Here is a 22,672-nt window from a genome sequence, read left to right as displayed (position 1 = left end):
AAGGCTTTTTTGCCGCTGCTGTTTCAACCTGACGTAATTGCCTGTAGGAAAGAGTCCTCAATTTGCCCTTATCAGCACGCACACGTGTGTACTGTGAATCAGCTACATACTTCTTGATTGCCAAGACACTTCATCCTGATCATCGCACAATGTTGATTGTAGTCATGCCTTGACCTAAACACTCCACAATTTGTTGCTTCTCAGCAGCCGACACATCCTTTTTCTTTCACATTTTGGCAGAAAATATAGGCTGCTTAATAATGTGAGAGAGCCTTCTTAAGTAGTCTTGCCTTTCATTGGACACACCTGCCAAACTAATTAGCACAGGTGTCTGCAATTGCTTACAGTGATATAAAGAGCCCTGACACACATCACCATCAATGAGTTTAACTGACAAACAAACAAATTCTTCCCTTATCACTCCTAAACACTTTTTGCATAATAATTTGGAACGCGGTGTACATGTGCTTTTCCACAAAACACCAGTGGTTCACGTAGTGAATCTTACAGTTCTAACTTGCCAACCGTGGTCTGTATGGAATTGTTCAATAAAGGGCCCAAAATTAAGATAACATAGATGGGAGAGGTCTCTATGAATAGGAATTCCTAAGTATTTGATACCCTGTGAGGGCCAGGCAAAGGGAAAGTTGGACTGGATGGAATCCTATATGGATTTGGGGAGGGAGACATCGAGGGCCTCAGACTTCGCTGCATTGATTTTAAAATTTTACCATGTAACAAAGTGATCTATTTCAGCCATAACAGCAGGGATGGATATATGTGATTGAGTGATATATACTAGGACATCATCAGCAAATAGAGAGCACTTGTACTCGGTGCCTCCCACCTCAATCCACCTAATATTGGGGTTATGGCGAATTGATGAGAGCAGGTGCTCCGTCACTAGGATGTATAAGAGAGGGGACAGAGGACATCCCTGCCTTGTCCCATTGGTGATTGTGAAAGGTGATGAAAATATTCTGATGCACCCCCTGGGCCTTGGGACACCCGGAGCCGGACCCTTTTTGGTGGATGCTGGTGGTTGTAGTCTTCGTGGCGGCGATCCGGTTCCGTGGCTCAGGGCGGTCAAACCAGTGGCGGAACTATTTATGTGGTTTTGATGTTTAAATGTCCGACTACGCCACCTGTGGATTGCGGTCAGAGTGAACCGCCGCTACAGGGCAGACCGCTAAGGCTGGTGTTGTGGGTGCAGCAGAGCGTAGCATAACTCCCCACGGGAGGAGTATAGCCTCAGGGCAGTGTATGCGGAGGATGGGGGTGATGGTGCAGGGCAGCAGCAGTAACGACACGGAGTCAGTGATGCAGTTCAGGGCCTTTACTCACAGTTCTTATTATCCAGACCACGTCTGCAGGTAACGGCTGCCCACGTCGTACTGTGCTCACCAGGTGAGGGGCTCAGACAACTCCCAGATAACTTTGGAGCGCTTCACAGGACCCCCTTTGTGTGTCCTTTGTCTGGCCTTTCTTACCAACACTTCTGTCCGGCTGCCTCGGGCCTCCTCTTGGTAAACTTGGCGCCAGTTTCCCTGACCCTATGTGGTGCCTTCCTAGCGGGTGGAGCAAGGGGCTGCGCCACATAAAATGTCAGAGCCTCCGGTTTCTAGCTGAGGGTCGTTTCCTGCCTCCACTAGTTCGGGGACCGGTCTCCCCCTTTGGCCTGACCCCTCCACGCAGGTGGATTCGGGCGTGCGGTGGCGACTCGCCCGTCCGCACCCCTGGGATCCCTTCATTCCTCGTTCCTGGAGCCTTCTCCGCTCCTCTTCCTTCCTTCTCCCTCTTGCAGGCCTGGGCCTCTGTTACTAGGCCCGCCTCCGGAGCAGAGCTCATGCAGAGCCCCTGCTCCCTGCCACTTCTGCTCAGACTTCTCTGCACTGAACTAAGATGGTGCCCACCTTTTATACTCCCTTCTCAATGCACCCAGGAACTGCTTCCTCCCTGCTCCTGCACTGCAGGGTTCCCCTTCCTCAGTGTTCCCTCCCCCCACTCCAGCCAGGGACAGGGACTGTCGTGCCCATCTCAGGGGCATATTGGTCGCCCTGCCCCACGGCAATGTGGTGTAATGCATGCAGGTGTCGGGTCCTGATCCACACTCCATCCTTATCTGAGAGTGAGATATCACACCTCTGGGTGAGGTGCAATACGTCTGTAGCAACCGAGCCCTCGGTGCTACAGTTCCATTTATCTTCAGCCTAGGTGACGTATTGTGATACAGGGCCGTGATTTTGGCTATAAAAGGGTCCCCTAGACCCCTACCCCAAGCTTTTTAAGAGAATCATATATGGCGTGCCAGGAGACTCTATGGAATGCTTTCTCAGCATCCAACGAGAGTATCTACTTACAAATTTTTAACTGCATCTAGCCCAGGAAATACTTTGTGCCTAGTAGCAGTGTCTGCTAGTCAGCGGATTATCCCGGCTGTTAAGCAAGCTACACCACCTGTAGTTTGGACACTTAATTTTTTCAAAGGAAATGCTTCGGGACCACGGGATACTTAGTGAAGAGCATCAGGAGGCACCCCAAGGCATAGGGGCTGGGACTGGCACTAGGATGCCTTGCGGTGGACAGCCGAGCTCGATCCTTATAAAAGCTTTTTAACTGCAGCAGCTTTAGTGGACGCTACTGGAGCTGGAATTACGCGGCTGCTGGCATGAGACTTGCCCTCCAATAGATCCTTGTAAATGGATTTAAAGTGTATTCATTCAAATTAGAGGGACAATTTAAATTAAAAAGCTTAGAGCTGCCTCCACCACAGGGGGGCTCTCTCGACCCACCAGCGGACAGGCACCAGTATTGGGAGAGGGGGGCTGGCCGTCAGGGTTCACCGCGGCTCTGGCACAAACCCGGCGACACGGAGGTGGCACGGGCAGGAGCGGACTGGCCGTCTCGGCTTCTCACTTTTTGGATTTTAGAAGGGCATGACATGCCTATATCTGTGTCTCCCCCTCCTTTTACTCCTCCACCTCTTTTCTTTTCGCATGACTATATGTACTTGTCACTTTTCCATGTGTTAGTTGTGTCTTCTGAGCAGTTTGTCAGCTTTTGGACACCTTTGAAGGTGTTTTCTATGTGTTTCTATGTGTTTTTGTTTGCCTGCCATTGGTTTTAACGGTGTTCGAAGGTGTTCGACGAACAGTTCGGCGAACACACGGGTGTTCGACGAACCGAACCGAACTCGAACACTACGGGGGTGGCTCAACACTAGTCTTGACCTCCCTTGAAGGCTACTTAAAAGCAAATCTGCTTTAATGGGCCACCTTCTAATACAAGAATCAAAGAGTTTCTTGAGTTCCAGCTCAAAGTATAAAGGCACATCGGCCATTGCTCAATAGACAAGAGAAGCGTGGTGGGGGGGGATGTAGAATAAGCCATGATGATATTTTGCTTTCTTGGCTACCAAATCCATTCAAGTAGATACCCAACCATTTCAGGAGATGGTTGTATCTTCGTTGCCTAGGTTGGAGGGAACTAAACTAATATTTGTGAAGTATCCACAAAGCTAGAATTTTTTGTGACCACTTTCTTGTAGGTAGCTTTATGTACTATAGGGGTATCCTACCAGACAGGGATTTGGGTTGTTCCCTACATAAGCTGAAGTACCATAGTCTTCAGAATGCAATAAGAAAAAGCTACATGAAGGAAAGCCTAGCGGTAACCATACTTATTGGGGTAAGTATTTTAGATTAGCTCATAAAGCAGGCAGCTGCACTCTGAGCCACTCGTGTCTGCAAATTGCGGAGGTGACTAGCCCTAAGTCTTATTACGGCCATGTGATCTTTAGCTTTTGGCTGAATATTAGTTTGGCAGCCAAATATTTCTTCTGGATCTCAAACCTATGAAGTAGGGAAGAAGTCCCTTCCAGATACCTCTAGTGACTGCTAATTGGGCGTCTTTTATGCCCAACTCTTCTGTCCTCCTCCATTGGGGGGGTTCATTGCCCAGAGCGAGTGCTGCCAGAACGGAAACCTTGGCCGTGCACGTACATAGTGTCTGTCTGTGCAGGAGCTATCTTTATTCAATATACAAATGTGGGCATTCGGTGCACTCTTTTGGTGCAGCCAATAGCTGAGTGCACCGTTCCACTCTCTTCAATTACCATACCTCACTCTATTGATTGACAGTTCTCACTTGCCCAGAGCGTGTATGTGTGTTGCCAGCTTAGCAACTAAACGGACGCGGTGTGCACACTCCCAGTTCAGGAAGCGCTCGTTCTGTGTAAGTGAGCGCTGCCGATCAAAATACCGTCAGCATAAGTGTTTAAGGAGTGGGACGGTGCTCTTGGCCACATCGAAGGGTGCACAGAACACCCATATTTGCATATAGAATCAAGATGGTTTTTATAGAGGCTACATCTCCTATGTGTCTGTCTATTTACTAATAAAATTCCTTTAAAATTAAGGAATTATCAAAGATTTTAGATTGCCATTTAGGCTTTTTATGATATTTACAGGAACACATGTTCAAAATTTTGAAACAAATGATTAAAAAAAAAAAAAAAAAAATGTAAGCGATTGTTTTCAATGCATGTAAAATTTGGAGTGCATTAGCATTTGCAGATATTCTGGCACACAGTAACTTATTTTTTTTTATAATGAAAATATTTTATTACCAATCTGTGGGTCAGTCACCTCCCATGTCGGTGTAGGATAAATATGGATTTCAGCTCCTTACTTCTTTTTTTTTTTTATTTTATTTTCCAAGCCATAATGATTTCACTAAGAAGAAGGCAGATGTACAAAAAAGATGTAGCTTCTATTTTCCTATTGACAGCTTCCAAATATTTAGTATTTAATTCCAAGAGTTGCAATTAGTACAGCAAACCATGGTATTCCAAGCACACATCCCACAAGCTAATTATGTTAGCGAGGTCAAAGAAAATACATATTTTCCGGAAAAATAAAAGGGCTGTATTAGTGAGCGTGTCTCCCATCTTGGCTGTTAGATCACAGTATGTTGATCTGGAGTATAATGTGTACAATTCACAAATTTGTCTGATAACGGGGGGAAAAAAAAAAAAAAAAAAAAATTTGGTGCGCGCGATTGTGTTTATTTTACTAACCAGTATATTCACAGCAATCACTTCCAAATATCTCCGCAGTAAAGATGTGTTAATTACAAAACAGACAAGGTCTTCTATTATATTAAATCTACTAACAAGAAGACAGCAGGAATCACACATTTAAATAGCATCATCAACCCTTCTTTTAGTGCAGTGTTTTGATCCGCGAGTTGTGCGTAGACCAAAGGTGCTATTAAAGACTGAGCGTATAAAGCAGGCAGCGTTACGCGAGCAAAATGCATTCAACAAGCAAACAGACCTTTAGCCGCTATTTTAACAAGACGTTAGAATTATAAGCCATCATATACTGCCGATTCATGCGGTGTTAATAACAAGAGGTTTCCCCAAGCTAGGCCGGGAGCTAATGGCTTCGTTAGAAATTGTCTTTTCCAACAATGACCCCAAGAAGTCTCAAGGCGCATTGGTAAATGAATGGAGGATAGGAATCTGGGGAGGGCTGGTAAGTGGGAAGTTACCTTGGTTCTTCGAAGGGAGGCAGTAACTCCTACGCTTCCTGAAGGTTGAACAAACTACCGTTGATCCCGTTATTTAGTTTAATGCATAAGGTTTTATTTTTCTCTATTGTATTCTTCCAGATTTATTTAAGTTTAACCTCGTTTTTCCTAAGCTGTGCAAATTTTCTGCGTGGATTTGCGTGATAAAGGACCAATTTAATCAGACGTTAAAAATCTAGTCTGCACGTCGGGTAAAATTTCTTCTGCGGTGCGGATTTTAAAATCCACATAATGCCAATTCTTGGAGAAGGTTTTGTTATCTGCGTAGGATGAGAAACTCTAGAAATTCAGCATGGTAACACGTGAAGGTTTCCACGGCAAAATTCTCATGAAATCCGCAACATGTGTCTTAACTCTTAGGCCAGTGTATGTTGCTGCAGAAATGCTGAGGACACGATACAGAAATTCCACATCCCACTTGCTACTTGAGGAGGTCACCTAGGAGCTTGTCCACATGTGGATTTTTCTGTCCGGATTTTCGGACATAAAATTCACGGCAGTTTTCTGTAGCGGCAAAGTGGACGAAAGCTCAAAAATCTCATCCACTCACTGCAGATAATTTCCATGCAGAAACTCACCTGACATGTGTCCTTTCAAATCTGCAGCACGTCAATTCTTTTGGCAAATTTTCACTGTAAATTTTACCTTTTGCAGTACCTAGGATGAAATCTGCAGTGCTTTTTGTTTTGTTCCACTTGTGGGTATATCTTACTGGTGGAGAAGTGTAAAGTAACATATTTTTTTTTAGTACTTTTTAAATTCCATGTCAGAATGGCGCTATAATTCTTCCTAAACAGTTTTTCATCTCAGTCTCCGCCCACCTAGCCTGATTGACATCTCTGCAGTGTCCCTCCTCCCTGCTGAGATCTCACACTGTTCAGTGCAAGCTGCAGCTGTCAATCAGGCTGGATGAGTGGAGACTGAATACACTTGGACAATTGAGATTTCATTCAATAGCGGGACTCCTAAAATGTTCATCTTAATGTCATTCTGACAAGGATTTTCAAAGTAAATGCACCAGCCTTATCAGGTCTACGAGATCTCTTTATTAATGTATGGAGTTGGTATTGTGAAATGTGACGACAGATCCATTATAAATTAGTATTCTAGGAGTCCAGCTATAGATTTTTTTTTCTTTTTAATAGAGCAGTAAACCCATACAATCTAAAAAAAAAAATTAAAAAATTAAACCCTTGAGAAAAGAATCTAATAATGCAACAAAAAAAGATCGACTCACTTTTTAATAATTTAGCTTATCACTTGCATTTATATTTTTATACTATGTTATTAACAGGATTGTGATATTTTAATATCGAAGTAAAGCGCGATCCTATTTAGGATTTGAGAGTATTTATAACAGGAGTTTAATCCCCCCCCCTAGAATTATAAGACATGAAAACAACATTTGTGCATGTGAGGGCTCCTCCAGCGGCTCCTGCTAATGCCCAATGGGGCATTTTCCTCGTAGTTTAATTAACACCTTATTTTGCCCACAACTCATTAAAACTCTGGACATGAATGAGTAGATTTATTTTGCTGTTCTGCTGTGAAAAAAAAAATAAAATAAATAAATTACCGGGCTTCTCACTGTGCAGAGAAAGCAATTATATCCTTACAGAAGTGTACACGTGCCATATCTGGCCATCGCCGCGGAGCTGACGGTGTGCGCGTGCCTGTATACATTCATGTGTATGCGGAACAGAAATAATTCAGGCACCATTTTATTTTCTAACTTTACATTGCGGGTTATTTAGTGGACTAGATCTTGTAAGATTGTTGCTATAGTGATTATAGTGATGCCATATTTATTTGAACTTCCCCCAAAAAAATGCTGTGTGCGGAAAAACAATCTGCTTGTAGATGTGAGAATAATGAACATATACATACGGAAATATTGATGGATTAATGCGAATACCAAAGTAGGTATGACTGTCCGCATTGTGTTCGGCGGCATTGTGTTTTTTCCAAGGCAGAATGTATTGAACGCGTCACCAAATTTCAAAGGAAATATATTTAAAGGTGCTATTGACATGAAATTCTCACCAGATGTCGGTGACAACCCATCCAGTCCACACGGGCAAATAAATCAAACCGTAGATGTCCATAAATTAAGTTGTGTGATAATGAGAAATAACACTGGAAAAAAGTATTGAACACTAACAAATTTATTTGATACTTTGTACAAGAGCTTTGTTGGTGATGACAGCTTCAAGACGCCTCCTGTATGGAGAAACTAGTCACATGCATTGCTCAGGTGTGATTTTGGCGCATTCTCCCACACAAACACTCTTCACATCCTGAAGGTCCCGCGGGCTCCTTCTATGAACTCTGAGCTCTAGTTCCTTCCATACATTTTCTATTAGATTCAGGTCCAGTGATCGACTCGGCCATTCTAGCAGCTTTATTTTCTTTCTCTGAAACCAAATTGAGAGTTTCCTTGGCTGTGTGTTTGGGATCATTGTCTTGCTGAAATGTCCACCCTCTTTTCATCTTACTGGTAGATGGTAGCGGGTTTTTTTTTTTCAAGAATGTCTCAGTACATTTGTCCATTCATCCTTCCATCAAATACATGAAGTTTGCCAGTGCCGTATGCTGAACATCAGCCCCACACCATGATGTTCCAAGCTTCACTGTTCGTATGGTGTTTTTTGGGTAATATGTGTAGTGCCTTTTGGCCTCAAAAGAGTTAAATTTTGGTCTTATCTGACCAGGTTATATTCTCCCAGTATTTCATAAGCTTGTCTAACTGTTGTTGAACATTGCTGAAGAAAAAGCATGTTCAAGCGCGTTTTGGAGTCTTATGTGGTGAGTGTGCATACAGGCCATGGAGGTTGAGTGCATTACTTATTGTTTTCTTTGCAACATTTGTACCTGCTGATTCCAGGTCTCCACAGGTGTTCCTTGGCTCTTGGACAACTTTTCTGATAATTCTCTTCACTCCTCTGTCTGAAATCTTGTGGAGTGCACCTGGTTGTGGCTGGTTTGTGGTGAAATGATGTTCTTTCCACTTTCGGATTATGGCTCCAACAGTGCTCACTGGAACCTTCAGTAGTTTAGAAATTCTTCTGTCAATTCCATCAGTATGTTTTTCAACAATAAGCTTGCAAAGGTCTTGAGACAGCTCACTGGTTTCACCCATCATGAGATGATTCTTGTGTGGCATCTTGGTTATGAGACACCTTTTTATAGACCATCAGTTTTACCAGCTGATACTATTTTTCACTTAGTGTCAGGATTGCCTTCTTATTACTGATAGATTTTAGTTCAGATGGTGACATGACTTTCCAGGGCATTTTGCACCTATTCATGTGTTCAATACTTTTTCCCTGTGTCCTTTCTCATTATTACACATAATTTATGGACATCTATGGTTTGATTTCTTTGCCTGAGTGGATCGAATGGGTTGTTACCAACATCTGGTGAGAATTTCATGTCAATAGCACCTTTTAGAAATATATTCACTTTGAAAATTAGTGACGTGTTCAATACTTATTTCACCATCGGTCTGTGCGTATGTAACATACGGTATTAAATGTGGAGAACACTGTACCACACAGTGTATAATACACTATAAGTTTTGGGACACACGTCTTAGTCATTAAGCTGCGGCTTTGCATTCCCATTGTCCCCAGAGTATAACATCCGCCCCCCGCCATGCCGTCCGCCTTTACTAACATGTGACAGAATGGCTGGTGCTGGTAAAACGCTCACTGATACCAGCGCGGTCCTGTAATAGGAGCCACCGGTGTAACAAGTCCATACATGACATTTCTCAAGTCTTAGACCTTCCCCCATCACCTGTGAGTGATGCTCGTGAGAAATATAAGAAACCACAGCAATTCGGACACATAAAGTCGCAGAGCGGGGTCGCAGAGCGCTGAGGCGCGTGAAGGTCACCAACGCTCTGCTGGGTCCAAACCTCATCTGTCAGCAACACCAGCAAAAAAAAAAAAAAACTGGATTTCCACCTTGAGATTTGTCATGGGTTTCCATGGCCGAGCGGATCGCCAAGCTTTAGGGGTGGGGGGCACAAAAGACCCTTAAAGTGTAATGTGGGGCACAATGCTGTTATCCACATATTGGATTTACCTATAGAGACTGTGTGCGCTGCTATAATGTGTACATAATGAGGGGAGAACCTATGAATACATCTAGTCCGTCGCCTCCCTTTTAGAGAACCCCTCCTTATTATTAGGCCTCGTAATCTCATTACTGACATGGACCAGGGTCTTTTCAGTCTTTTTGCTCAACTCTAGTACACAGTAGAGGGTCCATTCATGAGACCTCACAAGAGTCCGGCGATCAGATAAGCTCTATGCCTAGCTCTTTGAGGACATATACTCGTTTTTCGCGGCAGCACATTATAGTGATAGAGTAGAGTTAAATTATCTTAAATTAGTAATATGTTAATTATTGCAGAAGACTTTAATGTCCAGATGTTTATAGAAAGTTCTGCCTGTTATTCCTTCCCAGCGCTATTTCTGTAGAGTTAGGCTCTGTGTCATAGATGGTGACATATGGGACTAATATCATGAGCACTGTCTAAATTTAAAATGTGCACCAGAGATCTGATGCTGTGCAGTCTGTTAAGTTTTCTTCATGTTTTTGTCGTTTGATCTTGAAGCTTAGTGACGGCGGCAGTACCGTGCATTGTACCAAGAGCGAAGACTTGTTCTTAGTCCAGAGTGACTCTGTATGAAGTGCAGCCTTTGTGTAGACCTGGACTCTGCAACTTGTGGTTCTCCAGATGTTGTGAAGCCACAACTCCTAGCATTACCTTTAGGTTCTTCAGGTGCTTACCAACATGCTAAGCCTTATACTAAACTGATACTTCCTGTGCTTTATAGAAGACTTTTCAGCAGTCTCATTATCATCACAGACAGGATTACAATGACAGGTGACACCTATTTACACAACAGATAACACAAGATCCACCATTAACACAGCTCACCTCCTCCTCCTCCTGTACAATGACTGATAACCCCCTATATATACACTTTAGATAACGTGATATCCACCATTCACAATAGTTGATGTCACAGGTCACCTCACCCCCCTTCTGTACAACATCAGATAACACACACACACACAAACACACACAGACACACACACACACAGACACACACACAGACACACACACACACAGACACACACACACACAGACACACACACACACAGACACACACACACACACAGACACAGACACACACAGACACAGACACACACACAGACACAGACACACACACAGACACAGACACACACACAGACACAGACACACACACACACACAGACACACACACACACACAGACACACACACACACACAGACACACACACACACACAGACACACACACACACAGACACATTAGATAACAAGATAGCACAGGACACACCATTCACAAAAGGTGATGGCACAGCTCACCTGCTGCCCGTCCCTTCTCAATGAACTTTGCTCTCATAGGAGCATGCTTAGATTAGAAGTTCAAATGCTTTCTGTACAAACATATGAAGTCCATGTCAGTTTTGTTGCTAATGTCCACGTCACCATCACAAAGTAGGAATCTTAAAGGGATTGTCCAGGATTGGGATGAAAGTCTGCAGTCACTCTATGAACTTGAATAGCCATCTTGCTTTTTCTCGGTCGTTCTGTCCTTGAAATGGAAATCTAATGTCCTAGGACAATCTCCCTGGTCAGCAGACGTGGCAGATGTATGTTCCCCCTATATGTAATTATTGCCCACCCTACTGGCGATATCCATGGTACATTTTACGTTCTTTCATTACATTATAATGACTTTAGTGAAGTCATTGAAAAGAAAATTCGGAATTGTTCCCCCGCTTTAATGGTGATTTTTCCAAGCAGATAAAACAGGATCACGTCCAAAAGTTGTACATAAGGTTTTCAAATCTGTGGGAGACCAATAATATGCACAAAGATGACAAGAAATTGGAATCCAGAATCCGAAGAAGCACAGAATGCTTTGGCACCGGCTGGGTTGTTCGGCATCTTCACACTATGCTAGAATTTCATTGTGAAAATCCGAGGAGATTTCCCACCACGCTTTACTGTTAGAGCTGGTGTGAGGATATTGTTTATAGGTCTCGATACAAACTCACCATAAAGAAAGAAATATTCCTATAGAGCCACAAGAGCTACACCGGATCAATATTCATTGAGGCCTGACCAGCCCCATTGTCTTGTGTATGGGTTTTTGAGGTCTTGATCCTTTTGACAGCTAGATTAGTGTTGTCACGAGTGCTATTCTTGCTGTTAAAAAAAAACATGAAATCCCATATGCCATTTTCCAGCGGTTATAAGGGAAAATTTTACAGTGCCATCGTTATCCTGTGCTGCCCAAGACTGGGGTCATTAGCCAATAAGCTATTCTAACAGCCTGGATCAGAGAAAACTCTGATCCCTAATGTTGAACCACTTTAAAGAGCAATGGAGGAGACTCCAGACTTCAATCAATCAGACTGGGGTATCTATAGCAGAAACTAGGGCTGTTAGTACACTAAGGCTGCCCATACCATTCCAGCTGCCACGGGACCTGCAAACACTAGATTGGTAGGGGGTGTCAGACCCCCCACCACCAGACTTGCATTGGAGACCTACCCTAAGGATAGGCCATCAGTATCAAAGTCCTGCGCGATGTTGGATCTAGCAGATCAGATTATAATGTAGTGGCATACAGAAGAATTGAAATATATTCTAAGTGTAAAATTTATCTGTAAAACTTCAATCCTTAAAAATGTAATAAAAAAAATCATTAAGAAAAATTCCAAAATTACTAAAAAAAAATGATTAGTAAAAAATGCATTTTCTTCTGCAAATATAGGGGGGGGGGGGGACTACTCTTTTTAGGTATAAACATTAGTGTAATATCTGAAAAGAAATGACTTAACAGGTTACTCAGTGTGAAACAAACTGTTTAAAATAGGTAAAATGCAGATTATATGTTTGCACTGCAGAAAAATGGCTATTTTATATGTATTCTAACAAATGGCACTAAATAAAAAAGCTTCATACGGCCACAATAATTAAAATAAAAAAAAAAAAACGTTTATGGTTACTGAAATGTAGAGTCATAAATGAATTTGTCAAAAACAGCTGGAAATGTTACAATAATAAAATAAGCAATTATCTCTTCAATTGATTTCTGCTTCAGCGCTATTGCTCCAGTGGTCGTCACCTGTCCTACAGTAATGATATTGTCACTACAGCCAATAACTTAAATGATCAAAGCGGCCAGGTCATTGCCTTCTGCATTGTCAGTTTGTTTATGCCGTGCCCATGGAGAATAGGTCAGTCATTTATATACTGAAGAAGAAAACCCAATTGGACCCAGTGCGTTGCCTTATTGGTTAAATACTAGGGGAAAATATATTACATTAAATGCACCAGAAAACTTTATAATTTGCACCATATTTAATGTGCCTTTTAGAGACGTTCTGCATTTTGTCTGACAAGGGGGCTCAGCCTCACTAGATGGGGGCATGGATTGTGGCACAAAGCAAGTCCCCTAATAGGTAGTGTAAACTTTTAACTAGATCTTGTAAAGATTTTGCCTCCTTTATCAGAATAGCGTTAACGACGTTGATAAATTTGGGGTATTTTGAGACTGCAAGGTTTGCACTGTCTTAAGAATTAGTGTGTGCACATGTTAAGTATTTGCAGACATTTCTGCACCAAAAACCTGTCTTTTGGGAAGAGAAATGCAGAGTAAAATATGTATGTTTTTGTTACCTTTACTTGCGTTTTTCCCATGACGTCTTCAAATCTGCATGGAGAAAATAAACAACTTGTGCATAGGACTTCCGTAATCCCATTCACTTTGCTGGGACTGGGAAATGCTTCTGTTTTTTTTGTGGTAAAACTGCTCAGGACAAACGCAACAAATATGCAGTAAACGCTTAACGTGTGCACATACGCTTATGCCATGTTCACTGCTATGCATTTTTTTCTGCATCCTAAACCTGTTCTCTTTGCAGTTAAAAAAAAAAAAACCGCTGTGTTCAAATCTCCCATTTTTCATCGTTTTTCGCTGGGTTTTTTACACCATTTCTTGCTGTTTTTTGGGTGTGTGCTCTGTTTACTTTGTCTACACTATATGTTTAATAATAGTTTTATTCACCAAAAAAAGTTCAGGTTTTTTTTTGCAGCGTTTTTTTCATTTTCTCATTGCAAAAAAAAACACTGAAAGAATTGACGTTCTGCAGATTAAAAAAAAAAAAAACGCTGCAGTTCTCAAATTCAGTAAAAAAAAAAAAAAAAAAAAAAAGTGTGTGGATAAAATTTCTGAAATCTCAGCTTTTGCTTGTACTGTAAAAAGCAGCTTTTAAATACCATAAAAAAATGCTGCATGTGAACGTAGCCTTAGACAAGTATTTAATAAAAATCTTACTATTCTTGGGACTGATTTTTTTGACCACCTTCCTGCCATCAGAGCTGATATTTGTAGGACTTTAGTCTCCTAGAGTACAGATTGTCCGTCCTGTAAGAGCTCCATTGGTATTTAGGGAAAACAGCCCAAAAAAAAAGCGAAAAAGCAGATTGTCAGCAGATAGACATGATTGGCCAGGATTTATGAAAGCCATCTGATTTGGAGAATTGTTCCTCGCTGGCTATAATTTTGTTGTCATTTCACATATCTTCCTTCTGTAATTGATGTGACAGGACTGGGCCCGGACCCGCTCCCCGAGCTTGTGCTCACTTTCTTTTCTGACATTGAAGATAAGATGGCACTCAGGTGTTGCGTCTGCAGAAAGCATCAACCATAATCCATAATCCCCCGCAAACCTCAGATTATCTATACTTGCTTATTTCTATATATGGATTAAAAATACAATTATTTGTGGGGTTTTTGTTCTCTCATTCTGGAAGGTAAAAAAAAAAAAAAAGTGTCCTGATGGTTCACACGGCAGGGGGCGGTTTTATTAATATTATAATTAAATGAGTGTTGGGAGCGGCGCCAAGATTTCTGCAAGCAGGTCGTGCAGTGACCAATGTTGTTCAGTTCTAGAGTCCAAGCTGGAATTAACGTGACAGTTTTGTTTTTTTTTTTTTTACAGGTTGTTATTGACGCCTTCAGATTAATCAATGCCAACATGATGGTTTTGGGACACGAACCAAGGCAAACCACATCCAACCTTGGGCACTTGAACAAGCCGTCTATACAGGTAGGTCAACGAGAACAAAGGAGCCGTAAATGAGGCACGCCGCTGATGACAAATGTGTACATGAGCAATCACGATTGTCAACGTTTGCATAAAAATATATTAATAAAAAAAAAGTATTTTTTTTATTATTAATGATCATATTATTTTTATTATTTGTATTAAACTTTTTGCAGTACATTAGAAATGGGGATACGGATTGGCATAAAAAAAAGCAATAGTACTTAATAGCATATAATGTCTGCCTAAGAATTGAAGCATTTTCAAATTTTAAAGGGATTTTTTCAGGACTTGTATATTGATGACTTATGCTTAGAAGTTGACGTGAATGTAAGCAAAGGTGCAGTACCAGGGCGTAGCCACTACACAGTATACGGCGCTGTGGTGTGCCGCTTTTGTATGCTGTTTACATCCGGATGCAGACCGCTAATTGGTTGGAGTGGCGGATCCCAACTGATCTGATGATGGTGACCTCGCCTAAGGGTGCAGTCAGATGGCCGTATAAATCGGACCGCGATGCTCAGACTGGCTTTGGCTCTCCTGACCCAAGCAGCATAGAAATGCATGAAGCTGTCACAGTCAAGTCAGGAGAGCCGCTGGCCAGTCCGTGTGCTGCGTTTCGATCTCTGTCCAATTTATACAGCAGTCAATATAGAAGTCCTGGAAAATCCCTATGATTTAGAGGACTGAACATGAGGACACATGAACATTTATCATCTGTCCACAGGATAGTACAGCGCTCCTTCTAGCTATTGATGGAGTAGCAGTGGATAAGTGGGGATGTCTAAAGCCCCCCTAGTATACAGTAGATGAATGTCAGCCAAGGGATGGTTCAGCCAATTGCTTTCCCATTTCCACCATACACAACAATGCTCCGCTCGGCAGAGCGATCCTGTGTTCTCAATGACAGTCGCTGCCAGATAGCAAAAGGATCGGCTACTGATATTCAGAGGACTGACAGATGATGTCAGGGAAGAGAAGGATCCAGAGGAGTCGGGAGGCCCCCATGCACAAATTAGACTGTTGGCTGGTATCTGCAGGTTCCACTGAGTTTAGTCTGCGTATGGATGCCGTAGGCTGTGTTCACACGTGACGGCAGTGATGCATTTTTTTTTTTTGCCACGATCATGAAAGAACTGCAATTTTTTGGGGGGGGGAAATTGTGGCAAAATTTTGCATTTTTTAACAGAATTGCAGTGTGGTCGCAACATGTGAACACAGCCTTAAGATTTCAAAGGAATTGTTATTTTATTCCTGTTGTCCATGTTGAACCCGGCCTAACAAGAAATTTGATACTTTAATAATAAGAGACTACGTTTTTCTCATTCTCTGTCTTGGAGTTTTGCTTTTCTCTGCTCTAATGGGCGGCAGTGTTGACTAAACCAGCAGAAGGGGAGGCCTCTGGCTCTTCCCATGGTCAGGGCATTAGCGAGACCAAGCAGGGCTACTTCATCCCAATTATTAGCTGCAACAGTGGCATTAAGTTCTCCACACATCTATACAACAATTTTGCCTTTACCCTCCAGCCCTTACTGTCATATTGCACAGCACATGTTTAGGGACCTGGCAGTATATAATAATAATGATGATGATAATAATAAATCTTTTTATTTATATAGCACCAACATATTCAATAGCACTTTACAGACATTATCACTGTCCCCATTGGGGCTCACAATCTACATTCCCTATCAGGATGTCTTTGGAGTGTGGGAGGAAACTGGAGAACCCAGAGGAAACCCACACAAACACGGGGAGAACATACAAACTCCTTGCAGATGTTGTCCTCGGTGGGATTTGAACCCAGGACCCCAGAGCTGCAAAGCAACAGTGCTAACCACTGAGCCATCGTGCTGCCCTTAGTATATTATTGTATGGCTCCGATACATCAAGATTGGTGTTTTGCACACAAGTCTTAATGAAGAGTGTGAAAGATTAAGATGCCCCTAATTTATTAAAGGGGTATTTCCATATCCAAGATCCTATCCCAATATGTAGTAGGTGTAATATTAATATTCGCAAATATTTCCAATTAAAAATGTAGTATGGTTCTTCTGATTCACTATGTCACTTAACCCATGTTGGGCATTGCAGTAGCTTAGGTATCCATGGTTACGATCACTTAGAGCGAACTGTCACTATATCAGTGGTCGTAACCATGGAAACCTAAGTTACTGCAATGCCCTACATGGGGTAAGTGACATAGAAAATCAGAAGAACTATACTATTTATTGTTCCTCCTATACCCAGGGGCGCACCGACACCCCACCACTAATTTATCGATGGTTAATCCTCTCAGTTCCTGAATGAGTCTCCTCGCTTTTTCCCATACTTAGGTTGTTAGGCGTTAAACCAATTTCACCTTGAGTGCCAGCTAAACTTTTATTCTATTTGTTATTCTATTTGTTTTATTTGACTGACTGTTAGCTTCCAAAATTCTAAATACCTTTATAGCTGTAAAACAAAATTCCAATTGACACAATTCCAAACATCTGGGCAAGAGCTCCTGGGATGCACATTGCCGAATTCATATTCCCCAGGTGGCAAACAGTGGAAGCCATGAGATTTGTGTAGTTATTGCGAGAGATCACACCTCTGACTAAAAGCCCTATGGTTACAGCATTTATATAAGTATTATATATTAGTTTAATGCCTTATAATAAATATATATGTGTGATCTCCAGGAGTACACCAGTCCCCTGCCTCCTGCTTGCTGATTGATTGACACTTCTGGCGAGCAGCATGGTTACACCACTGGTCCTCAATCATGCACTCTCCTGGGCTGCAAGCAAGATCTGTCCAGCTTTAGAGCAGCACTTACAAGCTCTCTGATATGCAGATTGTAAGCGCTGCCCTCCTTGCCTACTACACCAGCCACCTCTGATAGACTGCAGAGGAGGCCGGTAATATAGGCAACAAGCAATACACCATAAAACTAAAAATCCCTTCTTGAGAAGGGGAGTGGATATTTTTTATTTTTACGAAGAAGTAAATGAAAAAGTTTTTTTTAACAATTTTATCTATTTATCATGATGACAATAACTTTTTAATCAGTGTCAATACCTCATAGTTGCGGAGTTATTGCTCGACCAAAGAAAAGAGTTGAGCACTTTCGGAAGAAAGCATATAGTGAAATACATAATTACCGTAACTACTATCCTCTTACATTGTCATAATCGCTGATCTATAGAATATTCCACATTGTTTAAAAACAATAAGTTCACACATTTTATCAGTGTGGGTTTTTTTTTTTTTTACCTAATTTTTTACTATATTTCATACTTTTTTCACTATTGAAGAAAATGTAATTAGGTAATCCTTTTCCTTAGCGGCCTAACGCCTCCTCCTCCATGGAGCTGAAATCCTATACCTGTGTTGTTGTGGATGGAGCCCATTGTCGGGGGATTTGTGGCTTTCACGCTATTGTTGAGGTCTGGCGATATCCATTTATTTTTGGAAGTTTGGAGTCCTTGCCTTTTTTATTAGGGTTTTTTTTCTGCTCTTTTCTTGCCATCATGTAGATTAAATGAGATGAAATAAGTGATGTAGCCGGACTCCATTCCCTGTGATAGTTTATATAAGTGTAGTGTTATTCCGCTACATCCTAATGAGAACAGATTGTCTTTATGTTTTTAAGTGAGGCCGGACAAGTCCATACTTGCTGGTTTCCAGAGAATACAATACACCGGACCCTTTAGCCACAGATAATGACCTTCAGCGTAAACATTTCGCTCCTTCATTATCTTTCAGAGGGGTTGAGACCGTTCTGCGCTTCGCCGCCGCACCTCAGGTTCTGCTAATTGAACATAACAAGCGGCTGCTTTCGCCATGTTAAAATAATTAGTCTTATTTCTTAGTTTTCATAATTATCTCTAAAAGACATTAATTAGGCTGTAAAAGGTCTGCCGGAAAGTTATTTCCACTTTTTCTTTTTCTCTTAGCGATAGGTTTACAGTGCGTTATTTTTATATAAATGTTTAGGAGGCAAATAAACTTCCTCTCGTTTCTGGATATCAGTAGTATATGCCACAGTCATCTTCTTTAGAAGTTTACTCCACACAGGTCCAACTATAAGTGGGCGATCAGGTCGACTTATTCACACGCCACTAATTGTCATACGCGTGCTTTCCGTTAGTTCCCCAGTTGGCATAGTGACTAGTGATGAGTGAGTGTGCGCACTACTCGATCGCGCGTCGGGGTGATCGGGTGCGCATTGAGTATTGCGGGTTCTCGAGTCCCCACTTCTCATGTTTCGCAGCTGTTAGCCAGTAAACCTGCAGGGATTGCACGTGTATGTCAGCCAATATACATGCAGGGATGACCGAACAGCCGCAAAATTTGCAGGGAGGGGACTTGAGCATCCGTGATACTCAATGCGTACCTTAGCACCCCGATGCACGGTCACTCATCACTAATAGAGACGAATTACAGTCTATGGTTCTTTACACTTCTTGTTCTTTTTGAGGATAGATAATCCACGTAAAAGATAAAATCCTACTCTGGCCTGTTTTACAGTGAAAAATAATGGATAGCACATGGATGGTATCGGAGTATTGTGTGATTTTCACAGACTGGTGACTAGAAGAATCTTGGAGAAACTCTTTTTATGCAGCACAGTAATGTTTTACATCCAGACCTTTTTTTAATCCCTTCTTTCGGGTAGGATGTCATACTTGGGGTACGGGTGTATGGATCAGGAGATGAGCATGCTCCATACCGTGTAGGTGCTGGCGGTGTTATACAGCCGGCACCTGACCCTAACAGAAGCGATTAGTGTTAGTTCTGATCGCTACTCTCTTACTACTGAAATGTCACGGTACGATCACGGAGGAACATCAATGTTGGCGCCCATTCCTCTTCAACAAGGTAGTGGTGTGCATATGGGATGTCATGGCAGCATGCTGAAGGCCCCTGTCGCCAACATCTTGGTTGTTACTGTGGCTGGACTTCATAGGAGGTCGTTATTTGTACTTTACTGCAATAATGTGGTAGCGATCCAAAGTCCACACTTTTAAGTCCCCTAAAATGGGGGCTAAAATTTAAAGTGAAAAGTAATAAACATAAAAGATTAGATCTCTCCACTTTTCCCCATAAAAAAAATAAAGGAATAAAAAAAAATAAGCATATTTAGTATTGCCTTGTCCATGAAACTCCGATCTATCAAAGAATAAAATTATTTAACGCATAACTAAATCAAAGCGCCTAAATTGCTGCTTTTTTCGGTCGCTGCATCTCCATCAAAAAATGCAATATAAAAAGCGATCAAAATGTATGTACCCCATGTGATACCGATTAAAAACTACAGCTCATCACACAAACAACTAACCCTCATACAGCTCTCATGATTGACTGGTCTCCCAAAATGGCAATACAAACAAAAAAATTTTTTTCTTACAAAGTTAAGAAGTTTTTAACCATTAAAGTATTCATATAAAAAAATTGGAATGTTTTGGTATTATTTTTCAGTACATGAAATGGAAAAAATAATTGTGGCCCACAAAAGGTAATTTGTCAGTAAGATCAACAAACCACATAAATGGGTATACAGGTCTTTGAAAGGTAAATTCACTGACCCCTTTATAGCTACTATCTGTTGCTGCATTGCCAAGCAATTATTGTTTTAATTCACATGCAAATTTGTAACCAAGTGCTCTGGGCAATGACAGAGCACGTAAGGAGTCTCTACCTCTGGAGATTCTTTCCCCACCTAGTATCAGCCTCTTGATCAGCTTCTTTCATTGTCTGTGTGAGGTCAGGTGCCAGGTAAGGAAATCAGACAGTGAGCTATTAATCAAGCTAAAGAGGCTGGTGCTTGAGGCTGAGCCTCGTTAAGTGCTCTGTCATGCCGAAAGCACTTAACGCCTCATTTACATGTGAAATAAAAAAAAAAGCTAATAACTAGAGACTGGAGCAACAGATGGAAGATATAAAGGTGTCAATGGATTTGACATCCAAAGACTTACATGCCCATATGTGAGGTTTGGGGGATGGAGTTGATCTTCTGGACAGATTCCCTCTTAAAGAGTCAATCTTAAAGTTGAATGAGTCTCCACAACCAAACCATTGAACTCTAGGATAATGATATTTCCGGTCCTTACTGTATATGTAACCTTTTATCTTTGTTTTTCCATAGGCCTTAATTCACGGTCTGAACAGACATTACTACTCCATAACCATTAACTACAGGAAGAACGAACTGGAACAGAAGGTGAGTGCTCCTACTGCCGTCACCGAGTCTCATCTGGGTCCACGTTCATCCAGCTACAGAAGACCATGTGCAGAGCGACGTGCACTGGTTTATATTACTGTGACCCACATTGCGTTTATCTTACATAATCCTATAAAGAGTTGTTGGATCACATCCGGCAGGGCTCTCTTCTCCAGGCTGGCAGAATCGGAGTCTGTGGTTTTTTTTCTGCTTGGTAAATAAAATGGAAACCCGATCCTATATAAATGAAAGCCAAGAAGTCAGTGTGAACAGTATGTACAGCTGGCCATACATCGGGTCTGGACGTCTTTAATTCTGACAAAATGAGCAGAAAATGACAATTACTTTATTAACAACATTTTGTTTTATTATTTAGTTTTGTAAAAGTGTTTATTTAAATAAATAAAAGGGAGCGAAAAGTGACGCCGGAAACTATCGGCCGGTGAGTCTGACGTCCGTTGTGGGCAAAATTTTTCAAAGCTTCATTAAAGAGGCAATTACGGAGCATCTTGATGCTAATAATCTTTTAATCCCGAACCAACATGGATTCATGAGGAATCGCTCCTGCCAAACTAACCTGATTGACTTCTACGAGGAGGTTAGCTCTCGAGTAGATCAGGGGGAACCAGTGGATGTCGTGTATCTCGACTTCTCAAAAGCGTTCGATAGCGTGCCACATAATAGGTTGGTATACAAAATGAGGATGATGGGGCTGGGGGAAAATGTCTGCAAGTGGGTAGCTAACTGGCTAAAGGATAGAAGGCAGAGGGTGGTTATAAATGGAATATACTCAGATTGGGTAAGCGTCACTAGTGGGGTACCACAGGGGTCTGTACTAGGCCCAATGTTATTTAATATCTTTATTAACGACATAGTCAACGGGATAAATAGTAAAATATCAATATTTGCAGATGACACAAAGTTATGTAAAACAATTAATACAAAAGAGGACAGTGCAGACCTACAGAGGGACTTGGATAAGCTGGGTAGGTGGAGCATTAAATGGCAAATGAGGTTTAACGAGGAGAAATGTAAGGTCATACATATGGGAAGGAAAAATGGAAGTCACCAGTACTCACTGAATGGGAAATCATTGGGGAATTCAGAGATGGAGAAGGACTTGGGCATCTTAATTGATAGCAAACTAAATTGGAGTGCCCAAAGTCAGGCCGCTGCTGTAAGGACAAACAGGGTAATGGGATGTATCAGAAGAGGTATAGCTGCAAAGGATGAGAACATTGTTCTTCCACTGTACAAAGCACTGGTCAGACCACACTTGGAATACTGTGCTCAGTTATGGGCCCCAATATATAGAAAGGATATAAATGAGCTTGAAAAGGTACAAAGGAGGGCAACAAAATTAATAAAGGGAATGGAGGGACTGCAATACCCAGAGAGGTTGGCAAAACTAGGACTATTCAGCCTGGAAAAGAGAAGGTTGAGGGGGGACATAATAAATGTGTACAAATATGTTAGGGGACAGTATAGAGATCTTGCCAGGGATTTGTTCGAAAGGAGGGATATTACGGTAACAAGAGGGCACTCACTAAGACTGGAAGAGAAAAGGTTTCAGCACCAGCATAGGAAGGGGTTCTTTACGGTAAGAGCAGTGAGAATATGGAATTCACTGAGTGAGGAGACGGTAATGTCAGATTCACTACACCAGTTCAAGCGGGGACTGGATGCATTTCTAGG

At 41.8% G+C, this 22,672-nt stretch overlaps 1 protein-coding gene across 1 annotated transcript in view; it reads left to right on the top strand.

Moving 5' to 3' along the window:
- PSMD14 (proteasome 26S subunit, non-ATPase 14) overlaps positions 1-22,672 on the top strand; it is a 92,477-nt gene that overhangs the window by 61,230 nt on the left and 8,575 nt on the right. Inside the window, exons 7-8 of the mRNA XM_073647062.1 lie at positions 14,665-14,772; positions 20,903-20,977. Coding sequence (XP_073503163.1) covers positions 14,665-14,772; positions 20,903-20,977 — 183 coding nt within the window. The remainder of the gene's footprint in view (positions 1-14,664; positions 14,773-20,902; positions 20,978-22,672) is intronic.

The sequence above is a fragment of the Phyllobates terribilis genome, unplaced genomic scaffold, assembly GCF_046119375.1.
Source record: "Phyllobates terribilis strain yellow unplaced genomic scaffold, ASM4611937v1 Scaffold_9__5_contigs__length_417890890, whole genome shotgun sequence".
Lineage (NCBI taxonomy): Eukaryota > Metazoa > Chordata > Amphibia > Anura > Dendrobatidae > Phyllobates > Phyllobates terribilis.
The sequence above is the reverse complement of the archived record's forward strand: the minus strand, read 5'-3'. Positions and strand labels throughout refer to the sequence as shown.